General features: G+C 41.4%; 1 protein-coding gene across 3 annotated transcripts in view; it reads left to right on the top strand.

The window, feature by feature from the left end:
- The window catches only part of abcf3 (ATP-binding cassette, sub-family F (GCN20), member 3), a 118,007-nt gene that overhangs the window by 24,536 nt on the left and 75,575 nt on the right, over nt 1-17,896 (top strand). For 2 of the 3 annotated variants that reach the window (XM_080186096.1, XM_080186098.1), the window contains 4 exons: nt 2,318-2,462; nt 5,187-5,263; nt 9,651-9,706; nt 15,591-15,688. In XM_080186096.1, the coding sequence (XP_080042222.1) occupies nt 2,318-2,462; nt 5,187-5,263; nt 9,651-9,706; nt 15,591-15,688 (376 nt within the window). The remainder of the gene's footprint in view (nt 1-2,317; nt 2,463-5,186; nt 5,264-9,650; nt 9,707-15,590; nt 15,689-17,896) is intronic. The other variant, XM_080186097.1, reaches the window with a different exon arrangement.

The raw sequence follows: 17,896 nt of genomic DNA, 5'->3' as shown, positions 1-17,896 counted from the left end.
GATCACAGAAGTAAAGAGGAGGGATGTTATATTGAAATGGTTGTAAATGACTTTAATAGCTGATCACATTTGATGGTAATGTCATTAGGGTGTTGCAAAGGCTATTGTTTTACTTAGTTTAGTTTATACAGGCAAGACCTCCTAGATTAAATCTGTTGTTAATTTGAATCTAGGTGTGCAGATCACTTTTTTTTAAACCCACAACTCCTAACATAGAACATTATAGAACTTGAGGCACTTTATGTCTATTCGCTACAAAGCACATCACTCTTAATTTGACAGTTTGGCATACAAATCACTGGGGATAATTAATGTTGCTGAAAATGGTGTTGTGTAGATGTTCTACCCAGACCAGAATCTTTTCAAAGAGAAAACTGTACGGAAGCTGAGTTGTAAATCCTCGTCTCGGCAATAGCATCTGTGGGGGCATGCACCATGAACAGTTTTCCAGGGCTGTTGGCGTTTTCTCTTCAGCAAGTTTAGTATTTTAGAGATTTGCCCCTTCTGTCAGAATTGACTATTCTAGAGGTCCTCTTCCTGATATTTGATCCCACAGGGAATGTATTCCTCAATCTAGACAGGCTTGTGGCCAATCGTGATCAGAGATTGGATGATGAAAGCAAATATGTACTGATTTATTAGAAAGGATGTTTGCTGTTTCTTAACAAAAGCAACTTACACAGCACCTTGAACATAATGAAATGTCCCAGGGAGCATTATGAACATGAATGATTTTGAACACAGTGGCATATTAGGCCAAATAACTAACGGTTTGACCAAACAAGTAGATTTTAAGGAGGAAAGTGGGACAGATGGGTGTAGGGAGGGAATTCCAGAATCTAGGGTCTAGACAACTAAAAGCACAGTTATCAGTGGAGGAGTGGTAATGATTGGCAATGTGTACGAGGCCAGAATGAGAGAAATGCAGATATCATGGCAGGTTGTGGAGCTGGAGGAGATTACAAGCGATATAGAAGGGCAAGGCCGTGGAGGGATTTGAAAAGAATGATAATTTTTTAAGTCGGTATGTTGCTTGACTCGGATGCGATATAGGTCAAGGAGAACAGCAGGGGTGCCTGTAATGCACTGGAATAGTCCAGTCTGGTGATAATAAAGTCATGAATGTGAGTCTCGATAGCAGATGACTGAGATTGGGGTGAAATTAGGAAGAATTATGCAGGTGGAAATCGGTGGAAGTGATGGTGTGAATATGAGGCCAGAAGCTCGTTTCAAGTTCAAGTATGGCATCAAGGTTGTGACCAGCATGGCTTAATCACAGACTGTTGCCAAGGAGAGAGAGAGAGATGGAGCCAGCAGCTAGAAAAGAGGCAACTTTAGAATTGGAATAAACATTACAACACCAAGAGATGTTTGTCATCCAAAGCTCCAACATTGTTTCAGTCAATTGTCCAACATGCTATTCATGTTTATTGGTCGGTGCTGACCCTATTGTTCATAACTCCATATATTATCTGTTTTAAGCATGAGGTAAGATTTCTGCCAGTTTCAATAATAACTATGAATTCAAAAATAATTAATATCACTGAAGTGATTTAATAGAGTTCTGTACAGTCCTGAAATGCAATTGAGAAAAATAAATCACACTGAAGGAATTTGTTATATCATGTTCTTCACTCATTGCCGCAAACTACTCATCACTTACCCGCAGAGGCAACAGACATGTAACTTAGTGTTTTACAATGACAGATCAGTCCCCATAATTTCCATACCCCAGTGTTATACTGGTCAGATGTTATTCCACAGAGTTCATACAACATAGAATCCCGACACTGCAGAAAAAGGCCATTCAGTCCATCGGGTCTGAACCGACCACAATCTCATATAGACTCCATCCCCTTAACCCCACATATTTATCCTACTAATGCCCCTGAAACTGAGGGGTAATTTAGCATGGCCAGTCAACTTAATCCGCGTATCTTTGAAGTGTGGGAGTAAACCGGAGCACTCGGAGGAAACCCATGCAGACGTGGGGAGAATATACTGTGACAGAGCTGTATCTAACCCTGAAACTGTCTGCTACAAAGTAGAAACTTAATACATGCAAGTTTGAAAGGACGATACTTGTAATTGTGTTGTTTGCTCCACAGTTTAAGTGAAAGATGCATGAGAAATCGATAGACCCGGCATTACATTTCACTGACATTCAACTGGCAATACGGATAAATTGTCATCACCTTTGGTGCGTCAAATGGTCAAATTTTATCGTGTGTTGTACAACATGTTCTCTGAGTGCTAGTACCTACTAAACATTGTCACACAAAACACTTGAGTAAGGATGAGGTGTTGTCTTCTGCAGGTGTTTTGGACAGCAGTGCTGCTGATTTTGAATCGGTCGATGAGATTTTTGAAGCAATTGGTGACGTTCTCCAAGAGGTGTCGGTCTCGAAAAATGAAGACGATGTGCGAGAGATTTGTCAAAAAATGTTTAATACCCTTAAACTGTGAGTAAATATTTTCATTAAGCTTACTGTTGTGAATGTTTAGTTGGCAAGATGAAAGTGGATGGAAAAGAAATGCTTTTCAAATGCCCACTGTCAAAACCTGTACCAAGTAGAATACGGCAAAGCTGTTTTCCCTTGCAGCATACAGAGCGCTGTAGATATCATAAAATTCCTACACTACATAAGGAGGCCATTTGGCCCATTATGTCTGCACTGACCACAATTCCACCTGATCCTCATAACCCCACATATTTACCCTCCTAGTTCCCCTGACACTAGGGTCAATTTATCTTGACCAATCAACCTAATCCGCACATCTTTGGACTGTGGGAGGAAACCAGAGCACCCAGAGGAAATCCACACAGACATGGAGAATATGCAAAATCCGCCCAGACATTGACCTGAGGCTGGAATTGAACCTGGGTCCCTGGTGTTGTGAGGCAGTAGTGCTAACTACTGTGCCACCCTTGTGCCATGCTTGTGCCTTGTTGAGTTGGCATGGTATATTACAGAATCATGGGATACCACTTTATACCTGTGACTTCTCCACCTACTGTAAACTGCAATATTTGTCAATGGTCCAGTAAAAACAAACATTTAAATGCAGAAAGGGGAAATCCTTCAAGATGCAAGCTCCACCAAGTAGTTATTTTTCAAGGTTTTTCCATTTTCATGTGGAAGGAGATGCAATTCCCCAAATTAAACGAAAAAAAATGAACTGAGGGGTTCTCTGGAAGCTTCTGGAAGGCAACATCATCACAGGTGCTGCAGAATATTGAGGTTGCAGGTGTGTGGCACAGGGTGACTGAATGAAGGTGCCATAACAATCAATAACTCTTGCACTATTCAGGCAGACTCAACTGCACAGACTACTCCAGGTGCTGTCTGACCAAGATTCTATACAATTTAATCCTCTCGGGATAAAGGCCAACATACCATTAGCTTTCCTAAATGCCTGATGACACATAGTTAGGTGGAAAGCATTAATCTTCTTACTGACGATATCCAGGTTGTTTTGTACATCTACACTTTCTAATCTCTTACCATTTAAGAAATACTCTGCATCTGTTCATCCTACCAAAATGGGTAATCTATTTTTGCCCACATTATATTCCACCTGCCATGTTCTTAACCATTCACCAAGTCTGCCCAAATCGTCTTCAGGCTGTTTTGCATCTTTCACACAACGCACATTTCCATCTAACTTTGTGTCATCAGTGATCTCGGGAACATTAAATTTGGTCCTCACATGCAAGTCATTGATATATATTTGAACAGCTGAGGACCAAATGCTGATGATCCCTGCGGGTGTTTCTGCGATACTGCACTCATCACAGCCTTCCAAAGCAAGAATGACCCATTTATTCTTGCTCTGTTTTTTCTGTCTGTTAGCCAATCCGCAATGCCACGTGCTTCAATTTTGTTAACCAACCTCTTGTGGGGGACTTTACAAAAGCCTTCTGAAAATCCAAGTATATAATGTCCACTGACTCATCTTTCTCAATTCTGTTTGTAACATTTTCAAATAACTCCAGGTTTGTCAAACATAATTTTCCATTTGTAATTCCATGATGACTATGCCCAATTAAATCATTATTATCCATGTCCATTTATCATATAGGTTCTAACATATTACTCTCTCTCTCTCTCTCTCTCTCCTTTATCTCTCTTCTTCCTCCCGCTCTCTTTCTACCCTCCATTGCACCCCACTGCCCTCAAGTAGTGGAATGATATTTACTACCTTACAATCTGCAGAAATAAATCCTCAATCTGTAGAATTTTAAGATGATTACCACTATCACCGTAGCCACCTCTGTCAGTACACTGGGATGTAGATCATCAGGTCCTGGGACTGACCATTCTTTGGTCCCATTCATTTCACCAAGACAACTGTCTTACTAATACAAATTTTCTTCAATTCTTTATTCTCCCTAGTCCTTGAATCTTCAATACCGAGGGATGTTTTGTATCTTGTCATTGACAACACACTTGGCTTCTGTCTTTTCTCTGTTCCCCATCGTTAATTCTCCTGATTCTGCTTATAATGGACCCACATTTGTTTCAGCCAAACTTTTCCATTTTGTTTGCACCGAGAGAAGCTTTTTCAGTCCATTTTTATGATTTTTGTTACTTTACATTCCTATTTATTCCCTTTCTCAATCAGTTTTCTTCGTCCTCCATTATTGGTCCAGTAACACTACCACTATCTCCACTGAGGTAAATGAAATGAAGTAATATTAATAAAAGCAAAATACTGTGAATGCCAGAAATCTGAAATAAAAACAGAAAAACTTGGGTCTGGCAGCATCTGTAGAGAGAAAGTGTGTTAACATTTCGAGTCCATGTGATCATTCTATAGAGCAGTAACATTAATCTTTGCCTGGTAACGTCACCTTAACTTTTCTGAGCAACTAGAGAATGACTGCCATGGAATCCAGTTTGACCTCATGGTCAGTGAGATTATGAAAGAAAGTCTTATAAACGCACGGATTTTGTTGTGGGTTCACAACAAATGGGGCTAACTAATAAACACCATTGCAATGTGATGCTTTGAATTCCTGTGATTGTCCATTAAGGGTTTTGTGTAAATATGACCATTCATTATAATAATTTAAGAAATTCTGCATGCTTGTGTGTGAACAGTTCAGGCCAATGGCATATTATCTCTGCCCTCAGTACCACCCAGGTTCACAGCTAATGTAACTCTCTGCTTTTACTTGGCAGCAGTACATCCAACTCATCAAAATCAAATGTGCTGCTGAAAGCTCCTATACAGCTCTCAAAGATGACTGGCCATTCTGGTGAGCAATATGTTTGCGTGCTCTGATTTCTTGTCTGTTGTGTAATTTATATTCACAGAATCCCTACAGTGCAGAAGGAGACCATCATGTCTACACCAATCTCAATCCCACCCAGGCCCTACTCCCATAACTACACACATTTACCCTGCTAATCCCTAAGTTCAATTTCCTGAAATAGTGAAGAGTGAAATGAAAGGGAAAATTGTGGGGAAATACCAAAGAGGCTATATTGAACATTTGTAAAGTTCTGATTAGACTGCAACTGGGATATTTCATCCAGTTCTGGTCAACGCATTTCAAGTCCAGTGTACCAGTGTCAGTTTGAAAATACTTACCACTGCTTTCACTGATTTTGATTTATAGCACAAAAGGAATTTGAACTCAACGCAACACAAAAAATAGAAGCAGGAGTCGGCCATCAGACCCTTCAAGCCAGCCGGCCATTCAATACAATCATGGCTGATCTCTGCTGGCCTCAGCTTCTTCTCCATGCCATTTCCCATTTCCCTCTATTCCCCAGTGTAACAAATATTTATCCAGCTCCACTTTAAATACTTCGAATGATCCAGCCTCCACCAGCCTTCAGAGCAGAGCATTCCAAAGATTCTGCACCCTATGCCAGAAAACATTTCTACACATCTCGATTTCAGCTGACTGACCCTTTATCTTATAGCTGTGTCCCCTTGTTCAGGACTCTTCACTAATGAAAGCATCTCACCATCTAACATAAGAACATAAGAAATAGGAGCAGGAGTAGGCCATCTAGCCCCTAAAGCCTGCCCCGCCATTCAATAAGATCATGGCTGACCTGTCGTGTCTCAGTTCCACATTCCCGCCCTCTCCCCATAACCCTTAATCCCCTTGCCTATCAAAAACCTATCAACCCGTGTCTTAAATATATTTAGCGAGGCAGCCTCCACCACTTCAACGGGCAGAGAATTCCAGAGATTCACCATCCTTTGAGTGAAGAAGTTCCCCCTCAACTCCATTCTAAACCGCCCCCCCTTTATCTTGAGGCTGTGCCCTCTAGTCCTACTGTCCTTTCTGAGCAGGAAGAGCCTCTCCACCTCAATCCTATCCATCCCATTCATTATCTTATCTGTCTCAATGAGATCTCCCCTCATTCTTCTGAACTCTAACGAGTACAAGCCTAGTTTATTCAGCCTCTCCTCATAGTTCAACCCCCTCAACTCCGGTATCAGCCTAGTAAACCTCCTCTGCACTCTCTCCAAGGCCAAAATATCCTTGCGTAAGTGCGGTGACCAAAACTGCACACACTACTCCAGCTGCGGCCTCACCAGTGCCCTATACAGCTGCAGCAAGACCTCCCTACTTTTATATTCAATCCCCCTCGCTATGAAGGTCAGCATCCCATTCGCCTTCCTGACCACCTGCTGCACCTGCAGGCTGGGTTTTTGTGACTCATGCACAAGGACCCCAAGGTCCCTCTGCACCGTCGCATGCTGCAGTTTTTCACCATGTAAGTAATAGTCCTTCCTACCATTATTCCTACCAAAGTGGACAACCTCACATTTGCCAACATTAAATTCCATTTGCCAGTTCCTGGCCCATTCGCCCAGCCTATCTAGATCCTTCTGCAGACTCTCCACACCCTCCGCACAATTTGCCATTCCACCAATCTTGGTATCATCAGCAAATTTCGACACCATACACTCAGTTCCCTCCTCCAGATCATGTATATAAATGGTAAATAGCTGAGGCCCCAGTACCGACCCCTGGGGCACTCCACTAGTCACCAACCGCCAATCCGAATAGCACCCATTGACCCCCACTCTCTGCCTCCTATTTGACAACCAATCCTCTATCCACGCTAACACCCTACCCCCAACTCCATGCCCCCGACCTTCTGTAATAACCTCTTGTGAGGCACCTTATCAAACGCCTTCTGAAAATCAAGAAACACCACATCCACCGGCTGTCCTCTATCCACCGCCCTAGACACATCCTCATAGAACTCCAATAAATTCGTCAGACACGACTTCCCCTTAACGAAACTCTGTCAAGCCCCCTCAGGATCTTAAAAGTTTGAATAAGGTCACCCCTCTTCTAAACTCCAAGGAATACAAACCCAGATTATTTAATGTCTCAACAGCACTGTCATCCCAGGAATTAGCCTGGTGAATCTCATTTGTAATGTCTCCATTGTCACTATATCCTTTTTTAGATGAGGGGACCAAAACTGTACACAGTATTCCACGTGAGGCCTCACCAACACCCTGTACAATTGCAACAAAACCTCCATATTTTTAAACTCACAGCCCCTTTGCAATAAAGGCAAAAATAGTGCTTACCTTCTTTACTACTTACTGGACCTGCCTGCTAGCTTTTTATGATTAATGCACTGGAACATCTAGTTCTCCCTATACCTCACTCACCGGCAGTATTCCCCATTTAGTTAATAATCTGCCTTTTGATTCCTACTAGCAAACTGCATGACCTCACATTTCCCCACATTAAACTCCATTTGCCAGGTTTTCGCCCAGTCACCCAATCTATCTATGTCCTGCTGCAGAATCACAATGCCCTCATCACAGTCTGCCCTTCCACCTATTGTGGGCAAATCTGGAAACCTTACATTCTGTCCCTTCCTACATGTTATTAATGTAAATAATGCTTGTGGGCCAAGAACTGATCCCTGTGGTACTCCACTAGTTATATCTTTCCAGTCTGAAAAAGATCCATTTATTCCTTTTTCTGTGTGACAGCCAGTTTTCAATCCATGCTAAATACGCTTCTTCCAATTCCATGGGCTTTTTCTTCAAGCAGCAGCCTCTCTGCGGCACCTTGTCAAATGCCTATATTGTGTCATCTACAGGTTCCTCTCACTCTATTCTGCCTGTTAAATTCTCAAAAGAATTTGAGAAAATTTGACAAACATGATTTACGTTTTATAAAACCATGATGACTAGGGTTGATTATAATCAGCTTTCCTAAATGATTAACTCAGGATCTGTACAGCCTGTAGACCTCAGTGCCACATTAGGTGCAGGTTCTAACTGAGAAATCAGGTTTTCAACTTGTACTTTAAATAAATTCTGTTAGCTTAACCTCTTCCTCCTCCTCCCCTCCGTTCCCCCCCCCCCCCACCCCCGATTCTACTCCATTAGACATTGTTTAAAAAAGTAAATTTTGAGGACTTGAGAGTCAAGCTCAAAACTTCCAGAATCATTTATAGAGTATGAGTCATTTAAGGCACAAGTGCAGCCGTTCAGCCCATTAAGTCCATACTAGCTTTCTTTGGACCAAATGAGTGTCCCATTCCCCTACACTAATCCATAGTGCTGCAAATTTATTTCCATCAAGCACCTATCCAATTTCTTTTTGAAATCATTTCTCACCTCTGTTTCCACCACCCTTGTGAGCAGCAAATTCCACTTGTTGTATTTAAAAAAAACATTCTTCCTTACCTCTCCTCTGCATCTCTGCCAAAATGTTAAACGGTGTCCCCTAATCCTTGTACTGTAAGCTAATGATAATAGCTTTTCTTTGTTTATATTATCCAAAACTGTAATAGCCTTGTACATCGCTATTATATCTCCCTCACAACAACCCCTAACCTTCTCCAATCTAACTTTGTTGCTAAAATCTCTTTTCCTTGGAACCTGGGGTAAATCTCCCTGCACCTGTCAAGGACATTCCCATCTTTCCTAAAGTGTGGCGACCAGAACTGAATTAAATATTCGAGTTGTGGTCTAGCCAGAACCATTCTGCATTGCCTCTCTGTTATTTCTCTGTAATTTTCTCTTGTATCTCTCTTTATTATTTGAGACCTATAGAATAACTCCAGTAGCATGATCATATTCTCTTGATCCTCAGCTGTAACCAAATGGCTTCTGTCCTTGCCCCCTCAAGGACAATCCTCTCTTTCCAACACTGCGATGTCCTGGCAAATCAGTACTGCAACTCTAGATCCCTTTTTCCATCCTTACCTTTTCTGAACACAGCATCCTTTAATATGAAGCAACCAGTCCTTGCCATTTTTAAGCCACATTCCATTGTTCTTGTGTCATATTCCCACATGGCTATTTGTGTTTGTAGCTCGCCATACCTACTCATGGCACTTTTATTTGCATTTACATATGTACATTCTAAACCTGCCTGGTGGTTGTTTCTTTTCTGTGCTGCTTTGTAGCTGAGCAGAGGCTTAGCATGTAGAAAACAAAATAAAGGATGTCTGATTTCATTGAAGGCTAGAGAGTCTCCACACCCTCATTGCTGTCCTACTTCCTCCCACTAGTGTACACAAGTGACATTAGCCATCATTGATGTTGCACTATGTCAAACTTTTCAATTTGTGTGATGAGTCCATGGGAAAATATTGGCCTAATGTTTTCTTCTTGTTTTTTTTTTGAAATGCTGGATGCAGACTACAAGACCGAAGATGCGAAAGGAATCTGGATGATGAGAAGGGATTTGGGCACAGTGAGTTAAGGCATTATTAAGGATAGACTGCTGCCTATGTTAATACACTTTGAGTAGATTGCTGCCTTTGAGAATAATTGAGTGAAAGTCAAAGCTGTGTTGACATTCTAAGTCCTGTAGCCGACCGTCAATATTTGGAACATGAGCCCATCAAGGCACTGAGTGTAAAATCACCCTTGAGGAGCGCTATTGGAACCACTGATCAGTTTTATATATAGGTTAATGACCTGGACTTGGGTAAATCAGACATAATCTCAAAGTAAGGAGGAGGATAGTAACACTTTTTATAAAATTCATTTACTAGATAAGTTATAAAGTTTATGTATTAGTGTCACAAGATAGGCTTACATTAACACAGCAATGATGTTACTGTGAAAATCCACTAATCACCACACTCTGACTCATGTTCAGATACACCAAGGGAGAATTTAGTATGGTCAATGCATCTAACCAGCATGTCATTTTGGATTGCGGGGGCAAACCAGAGCATCTGGAGGAAACCACGCAGACAAGGGTAGAACATGCAGACTTCACACAGACCGAAGCCAGAAATCAAACCAGATTCCTGGTGCTGTGCTAACCACTGTGCTACCGTGCCACGATATGTGCGTTGCTGGTGAGGCCAGCATTTATTGCCCATGCCTAGTTGCCCTTGACTGATGACCGAGGGTAGACCGATGGGCCATATTTGACCAGGTTGGATTTGTCCTATTTCTTGTGTACAAGGCACATCTGGGCAATTATCCACATTGCCGGAAGGATGCTGGTGTTGTAACAATGCTGGAACAGCTACAAGTTCTGGAGCACAAGTCTTCAGTTTTATTGCTGGATTCTTGTCAGGGCCCATTGCCTTTGTAGTATCTAGCTTCTTCACCTATTTCTGGATATCACAAGGAGTGCGAGGAAACCAGAGCACCTGGATATCAGAATCAAATTTGCTAAAGACTGACATCTGTGATATTGGGAACCTGTGGAGGATGGTGAGATGGATCATCTACTTGGCATTTCTGGTTGAAGATTGTTGCGAACGCTTCATCCTTTTCTTTTCCACTGACGTGCTGGGCTCAGCCATCATTGATGTGCATATTTGTGGAGCCTTCTCCTCCAGTGAGTTACTTAATTATCCAGCACCATTCACAACTGAATGTGGCAGGATTGCAGAGCTTAGATGTAACCTACTGGTTGTGGAAATGCCTCACCCTGTCTATTACTCCTAATGCTTTTTGATAGTAGTCCTATGTTGTAGCTTCCCCAGATTGATACCTCATTATTAGGTATGTCTGCTGTTGCTCATGGTATGCCCTCCTGCACTCTTCATTGAACCAGGGTTGATCCCCTGGCTTAGTGATAATGACAGAGTGGGAGCTATGCAGAATCGTGGGATTACATATTGTGGTTGAGTTCAATTCTGCTGTTGCTGATGGTCCACAGTGCCCAGTCTTGAGTTGTTAAATCTATTGCTTGACTAGTCTGTGAGACAGGTCTCCCAATTCTGGCATAAGTACCAATCTTCAACTGCTTCATCAATGTCCTTCCTTCCATCATAACATCAGAAGTGGAGATGTTTGCTGATGACTGCACAATATTGAGCACAATTTGCAATGTCTCAGATACTGAAGCAGTTCATGTCCTAATGCAGCAAAACCTGGACAATAACCTGGCTTGGGCTGACAAGTGGCAAATTACATTTGTAACACACAAGTTGCGTCTCCATCAAGACAGAAACTTCTGGCGCATGAATCGCTCTCTCTCTTCCCACACTTTCATGCTATTGGGGAATCCACTTAACTCCTTTTCCATGCTTGGAACATCCCAATGTGCTTCACAGCCAGTTAATGTGCTTTTAGACATTGTCTCTGTTGTTTCACAGAGAAATCTGCTGGCCATTTTGTGCATAATAAAGTACCACAAACAGCAATGATATCTGTCCCGGTAGTCTGTTTTTGGAGGCATTGATTGTGATACAAAAACCAGGGGAACGAGCCTCTTCCTCTTCTAATGGCAGGCAGAGGTTTGGTTTATTTCCTGTTCAAACAGACACCATGTCTGACAATGCAGCATGCCTTCACTGCGGCCCTACTTCGGTTATGTGCTAAATTCTCTGGATTGGCACGTGAACAATCCAGTGTTACAGTTGGATCAACTGACACTTGCCAGAGGCCCATGCGATTTCTACCTAAGTTGTTTGTAGAGACTTCTCCCAGCCATCAGGGAGAAGAGTTAATTGTCCACACTTGTACAAAATTATTTCTTTGTTTGAGTCTGTGTTGTAGGAATTGCTCATTAGAGCACAGAGACTTCTCTTGTGTTGTAGATGAACTGCTGGAATATAAAGCATTCATTAAAATTCCCTGCTGGTTTAATCTGTAATTGACTGAAAATTAACCCTGTTTTCCACTTCATTATGTCCAATCATGGGCCAAAACCCAACCCCACAGTTGGTTTACAACTGGAAATAAATTTGGAAGTGAACCTGAAGTTTGCACATTGATGCTTTAGAAAGGAACTGTAACACTGAATTCTTTTACCACTTTTCATGGCCATGGAACATAAAATGCTTTTAGGTCAATTGAGTATTGCTCAGATGTTAGAATATAAGCAGACAGAGGTCAGTTTAGCTCAGTTGGCTGGTTACTGGTGCAGAGCGACATCAACAGTGCCAGTTCAATTCTCGTACCAGCTAAGGTTACAAAGAAAATAGAAGCAGGAGTAGGCATTCGGCTCTTCGAGCCTGCTCTGCCATTCACTTTGATCATGGCTGACCATCGAATTCAATATCTTAATCCACCATCCCCCTTCTCCCCATATCCCTTGATCACTTCAGCCCCAAGAGCTATATCTAATTTCTTCTTAAAATCACACAACATCTTGGCCTCAGCTACTTTCTGTAGCTGAGCTGTGTGTGTCAATTAGGGAATACTATGGTCCAGAATTGGATTGAGTTTTAAAAGGTCCAATTAGTCTCCACATTAGATTTTCCTTTTGTTCTAGCCTAGTCCTTTGGAAACTGCCAAAATAAACCACTGAGTGACGGGTTTGCCAACTCTGGTTTGGTATATTCCTCATTGAGTGTATTCCCAGTGGACTCATCACGTGGACTTCTGCCTCCAGCAGCCCCTTTTCAGTAAAATGGCCAATATGATCATTTTCATAACCACTAGGCAAAAGTGATTAAATAAAATGAAAAATAACACACACTGCTTTTTTTATTTCCCCAACGTTCACAGCTCACCGCAATTAGTGAGAATATTCAATTTCTGGAGAATGGCACCCCTATTAAGAGGGAAGTCACAGCGTTAGGTCCTCTATCTCGTGAGTAAGATGCTGGATGGGAGGAAATCTCATAAACACCAGCAGAGACTAATTGGGCCTGTTCCTGTGCTGTTTTTGAACTTAATATTACAATATAATTAAATTATAAGCACCAGCGTTAGTGTCTCACCTATGTTATTGCAATTCTTTCCATTACCTGTAACAGCTCTGGCCACTTTGTGTCTCTGCATGAGCTTGCAGGGCTCCACTGTATACTCATGATTTCCCTTAGCAAGGAAATTGCACAGGTTTGCCATAGCCTGGAAGCAATCATTCAAATAGGATGCTACTATTAATTAGATATAGGAACATTAAACTGAGGAGGGGGGATAGGCCAATCAGTCCTTTTTGCCTGCTTTCCCATTCAACAAGATCACGGCTGATTTAAGAACATAAGAAATAGGAGCAGGAGTGGGCCATCTAGCCCTTCGAGCCTGCCCCGCCATTCAATAAGATCATGGCTGATCTGAAGTGGATCAGTTCCACTTTCCTGCTTTCTCCCCATAACCCTTAATTCCCTTGCCTACCAAAAACCTATCTACCCGTGACTTAAATATATTTAGCGAGGTAGCCTCCACCACTTCAATGGGCTGAGAATTCCAGAGATTCACCACCCTTTGAGTGAAGAAGTTCCTCCTCATTTCGTTATGGTTTTGTTTCTACTTTCCTTTTGCTACCCATACCCTTTGACTTCCTTGTCTGTCAAAATTCTACCTAACTCTGCTTTGAATAAATTCAACAACCTAGTCACCACTGTTCTTCTCAAGAGAATTCTGCATGCTAATGACTCCCAGAAAAAAAAAACTTTCTTTTCATCTCGGTGTTAAAAGAGAGAGACCTCTTGATCCTAGTTCTCATCTTATCCCACAAATGGGGACATCATTCTAGTATCCATCCTATCACGTCCCCTCAGAATCTTATATGTTTCAATAAGATCGCCTCTCATTCTTAACTCCAGCAGGTACAGGCCCAAATTGTTCAATATTTCCTCATAAGATAAGCCCCTCATTCCAGAAATGGATTGAGTGAAACTTTACTGACTTTTTCAAAAAAGGGACTGTATAGTATTCCAGGTGTAGTCTCATCAATGCTTTGTACAGCTGCAGTAAAGCTTTCCTTCTTTGATATTCCTCTCGCCTGCAATAAGTACCCTACTTCTATTTGCCTTTCTAATCACTTGCTGTATCTGTATATTAACTATGATTCACATGGCAGGACACCCAGAACCTCTGTACCACCAAGTTCTGCAATCTCTCTCCAATTAAATAGTTTACTGCTTTTCTAATCTTCCTGCCAAACTGGACAAGTTCATATTTTTTCTCATTCTCCACCTGCCAAATTTTTGCCCATTCATTTAGTTTGCCTATGTCATTTTGCAGACTCTCTACCTCCTTACTTTCCTAACCACCTTGGTGTCATCAGTATATTTAACTACCAGACACTGGATTCCTTATTCCAAGCCACTGATGTAGATTTTAAGTTGTTGAAGCCTGAGCCCTGTGGCACTCTACAAGTTATAGCTGACCAATCCTGAAAAGACCCATTCATCCCTACTCTCGGCTTCTTGTTAGCTAACCAATCCTTTTTCCATGCTAATATGTTACCCCCTACACTGTGTTCTCTTGTGTAGTAACCTTTGATGTAATACCTTATCAAATTGCTTTTGGAAATCTAAGTTCCCCCTTTTCCAATATCCTTTCTTGAAGAATTCTATGAAATAGTTAAACACAATTTCCCTTTCACAAAGAGAAACCATTGATTCTGCCTGATCACACAATGATTTTCTAAGCATCCTGCTATAACCTCCTTAATGATGAAAGCAAAGTTGAATGCTTCAGTTGGCCTTGGGGGAGGCAGTGGCATAGTGGTATTCTCACTGGACTAATAACCCAGACAATCAAGGTAATGGTCTCCCACCATGGCAGATGATGACATTTGAATTCAATAAAAATCTGGAATTAAAAGTCCAGATTTAAAAGATGAAACCATTGTCAGTTGTCGTAAAAAAAAAATCTGGTTCATGAATGTTCTTTAGGGAAGGAAATCTGGTGTCCTTACCTGGTCTGGCCTACATGTGACACCAGGCCACAGCAATGTGATTGATTCTTAAATATCCTTAGGGATGGACAATAAAATGTTGTCAGCCAGCAACGCCCACACCCCATGAACAATTTTTTTAAAAAGGATCCAGGATTAAGGAGGAAAAACTCAAGGCGAGATTCTTACTTGCTTCCTCATTGACACTTTCCATTAGGATGAATCAATGAGGACACTTCCTGCCATGATTGAGTTTCCTTTCTGAATCCCTCCTTGTCAAATAGCCTATCAAAACCTAGTGCCCAGAGTAGTGCATGAAAAATAGCTACTTGCTTGAGGGTTAAATACAGTTATGTATCCAGGAGAGGAGATTATCTTCAGGGATATGAGAGAAAGATTTAGAGTTAGGAGGAGGAGAGTTGGGAAGGAATAAAGTATTCAGATTATCCAGGTTTCAGTTAGTAACATAACTTGAAGAATATCTAAAGCCAAGCGAAGAATTTCACTTTCGCCTGTTTTTGCATTGTGATTTCAGACAGTAGATGCTAAGAAACTGGAAAAAGCAGAAGCCCGGTTAAAAGCAAAGCAAGAAAAGAGAACAGAGAAGAGCTCACAGAAGACAGCAGGTCCTTTGTAAGTGTGGGAATTTGTGCGTATGCTTGGTTGCTGGAACTGAGGAAATAGGCTGAGTAGAAAGCAGAGCTTAGCTGCTAATAATCATAAAATTCCTACAGTGCAGAAGGAGACCATTTAGCCTTCAGAGTAACAAACCTTAAGATCACCCAAGGTCAGAATTGAACCTGGGTCCCTTGCACTCTGATGCAGGCGTGTGAACCACTCTGCGACTGTGCTGCCCATATTGCGTGTACGTGGAGCAGGAAAAGTTCATTTTAAAAACCTGAGGTTCTTCAACCTTGTAAAAGTTTTTTCTATTTTCTGCTCAGTAAATGGTGCTCAACTATGCTAAATTTCAGTTCTGGAAAATACTAAATCTAAAACATAATTGACCTGTTCTAAAATCACAGGAATCAGAGACAGTCAGCCAGTCCTCAGCCTGTCCTGCTGTTCAGTTCCATCATGATTGTTTTGAATCTCAGCTCTGTTTACCAGCCTTTTCTGCACCTTCCTTGAATCCTTAGTGAACAAATATTATTTGATATGTCAAACTCTGAATTGACCCATAATCCACCACCTTTTGAGGGAAAGCCTACCAGCTTCCCATTGTCCATTGTGTGAAAAATTGCTTCTTGGTTTCAGTCCTGAATGGCCAAGCTCCAATTGTAAGATTATGTTCTCTTAGTCTGGATTCCCACATCAGAGAAAATAGCATTCACTGCATTTACCTTATTGAATCGCTTTCATCTCAAATACCAGGATTTCAATTATCACTCAACCACGAAACTGAAGGGAATACAAACCACATCTACACTAGCTGCCTTCCTGATACAACCCTTTAAGATATGTTCCACTTTCAAAGACCAATATATCTATCTAAAGTTGCGAGTCCAGAACTGAATCCAATACTCCAGATGGAGTTTGACTAAGGCGTAACTGAAGCATAATTTTGCAGTTGTTTTCAAACCCCCTTGAACAAACGTTCCTTTAGCCTTTTCAGTTATTTTCAGGAACATGCTTTGTGCCTCTGCAAGAGCTTTGTTATTTATGACAATGGATACCCAATTCCAATAGCTCCTTTCCAGTTCCAGGTCTCTCACCATGAAGAAAATAATCAACTTATTTTTCTCAGATCCAAAGTAGATAACCTTCACGTTTTTCTGTATTGCCAACAAATTGTTAGCAGTGTTGTTTCAGGCCCAGCTGTTTGATACTATTGCTCCTAACTGGTCAGTGTTACAGGTCCTGTCAAGTGCCAGGTCATCACTCATTTCAGCCCTGCTGTTGTGGCAAAGCAGCAGGCCAGAAACAGGCACTGCTTGCAAGGAGAGGAAAAGTTGACTTGGCGTCAGCTCCAGGTTGTGCTTATTCACCTGTCAAAGCGTAACATTGGTGCAGTAGTGTAAAGAAGGACACAGCACAGGGAGTTTAGTGCATTTTTTAAAAAAAAATGTTTTCTCACCAAAAATAAACAAACCACGGCCTTATTTCAGCTCCTTGAAGCACATGTTCTGCCTCTTTGAAATCACCCAGCAGGACCTGCAATTGTGCTGTGTCATCTTCCCATTCCCACTGTTGCTGGCACAAAATCTGGCTCCACTGTTCCAGAAAGGAATGAGTGGAACATTTTAGTCCAAAGTCTTGTCTGTGATATTGGTCATGAGGGAAGGGTCTAGAATCTTGCTGATTTGATTGAAAAATTTGTAAGATACGGTGTTCCCCTTCATTGGCTCTCTCTCAACTGTAGAAAGTCAGTTTGTTTTGTTAAAATTCCATTTATATTGGTATTATAATGAATAGACATGTGGTTTTATTTGTTTTGTGTATTTTTACAATGTATGCAGTTCCTCAATGCTAGTTGAAAATGTCACCTTGTTTTCAAGTGACATATGAAATGGAAATATCTCTGAGATTTGAATGCTAAAAATGGGTAGACTGTCGCATGTCATTTCATTTTCCTCTCTTAGATGGACTGCTCAAACGATTTTTGCCCTATCAACCGTCAAATTGCACAGGGTTAATGGATAAACTTCAAAGACTCCTTTGAAGCATAGTTTGTTCTGGAGCTGCTGGCTTTGATGTGGCTTCTGAGCTGACACTTTCAGAGCTTTCTTGCACGAGATGTTGGATAAACATTCCTGTTCGAAGATGTTGATGTTTCTTTTTGTTCTTTATTTTAAACGAGTAAGCTTGTTGGTCACTCATGGCGCCAAATTTTTGGATTAT

This window comes from Carcharhinus amblyrhynchos, chromosome 3 (genome assembly GCF_965287045.1).
Source record: "Carcharhinus amblyrhynchos chromosome 3, sCarAmb.v2.hapA, whole genome shotgun sequence".
Taxonomy (NCBI): Eukaryota; Metazoa; Chordata; class Chondrichthyes; order Carcharhiniformes; family Carcharhinidae; genus Carcharhinus; species Carcharhinus amblyrhynchos.
This window is presented reverse-complemented; position numbering and strand designations above follow the sequence as displayed.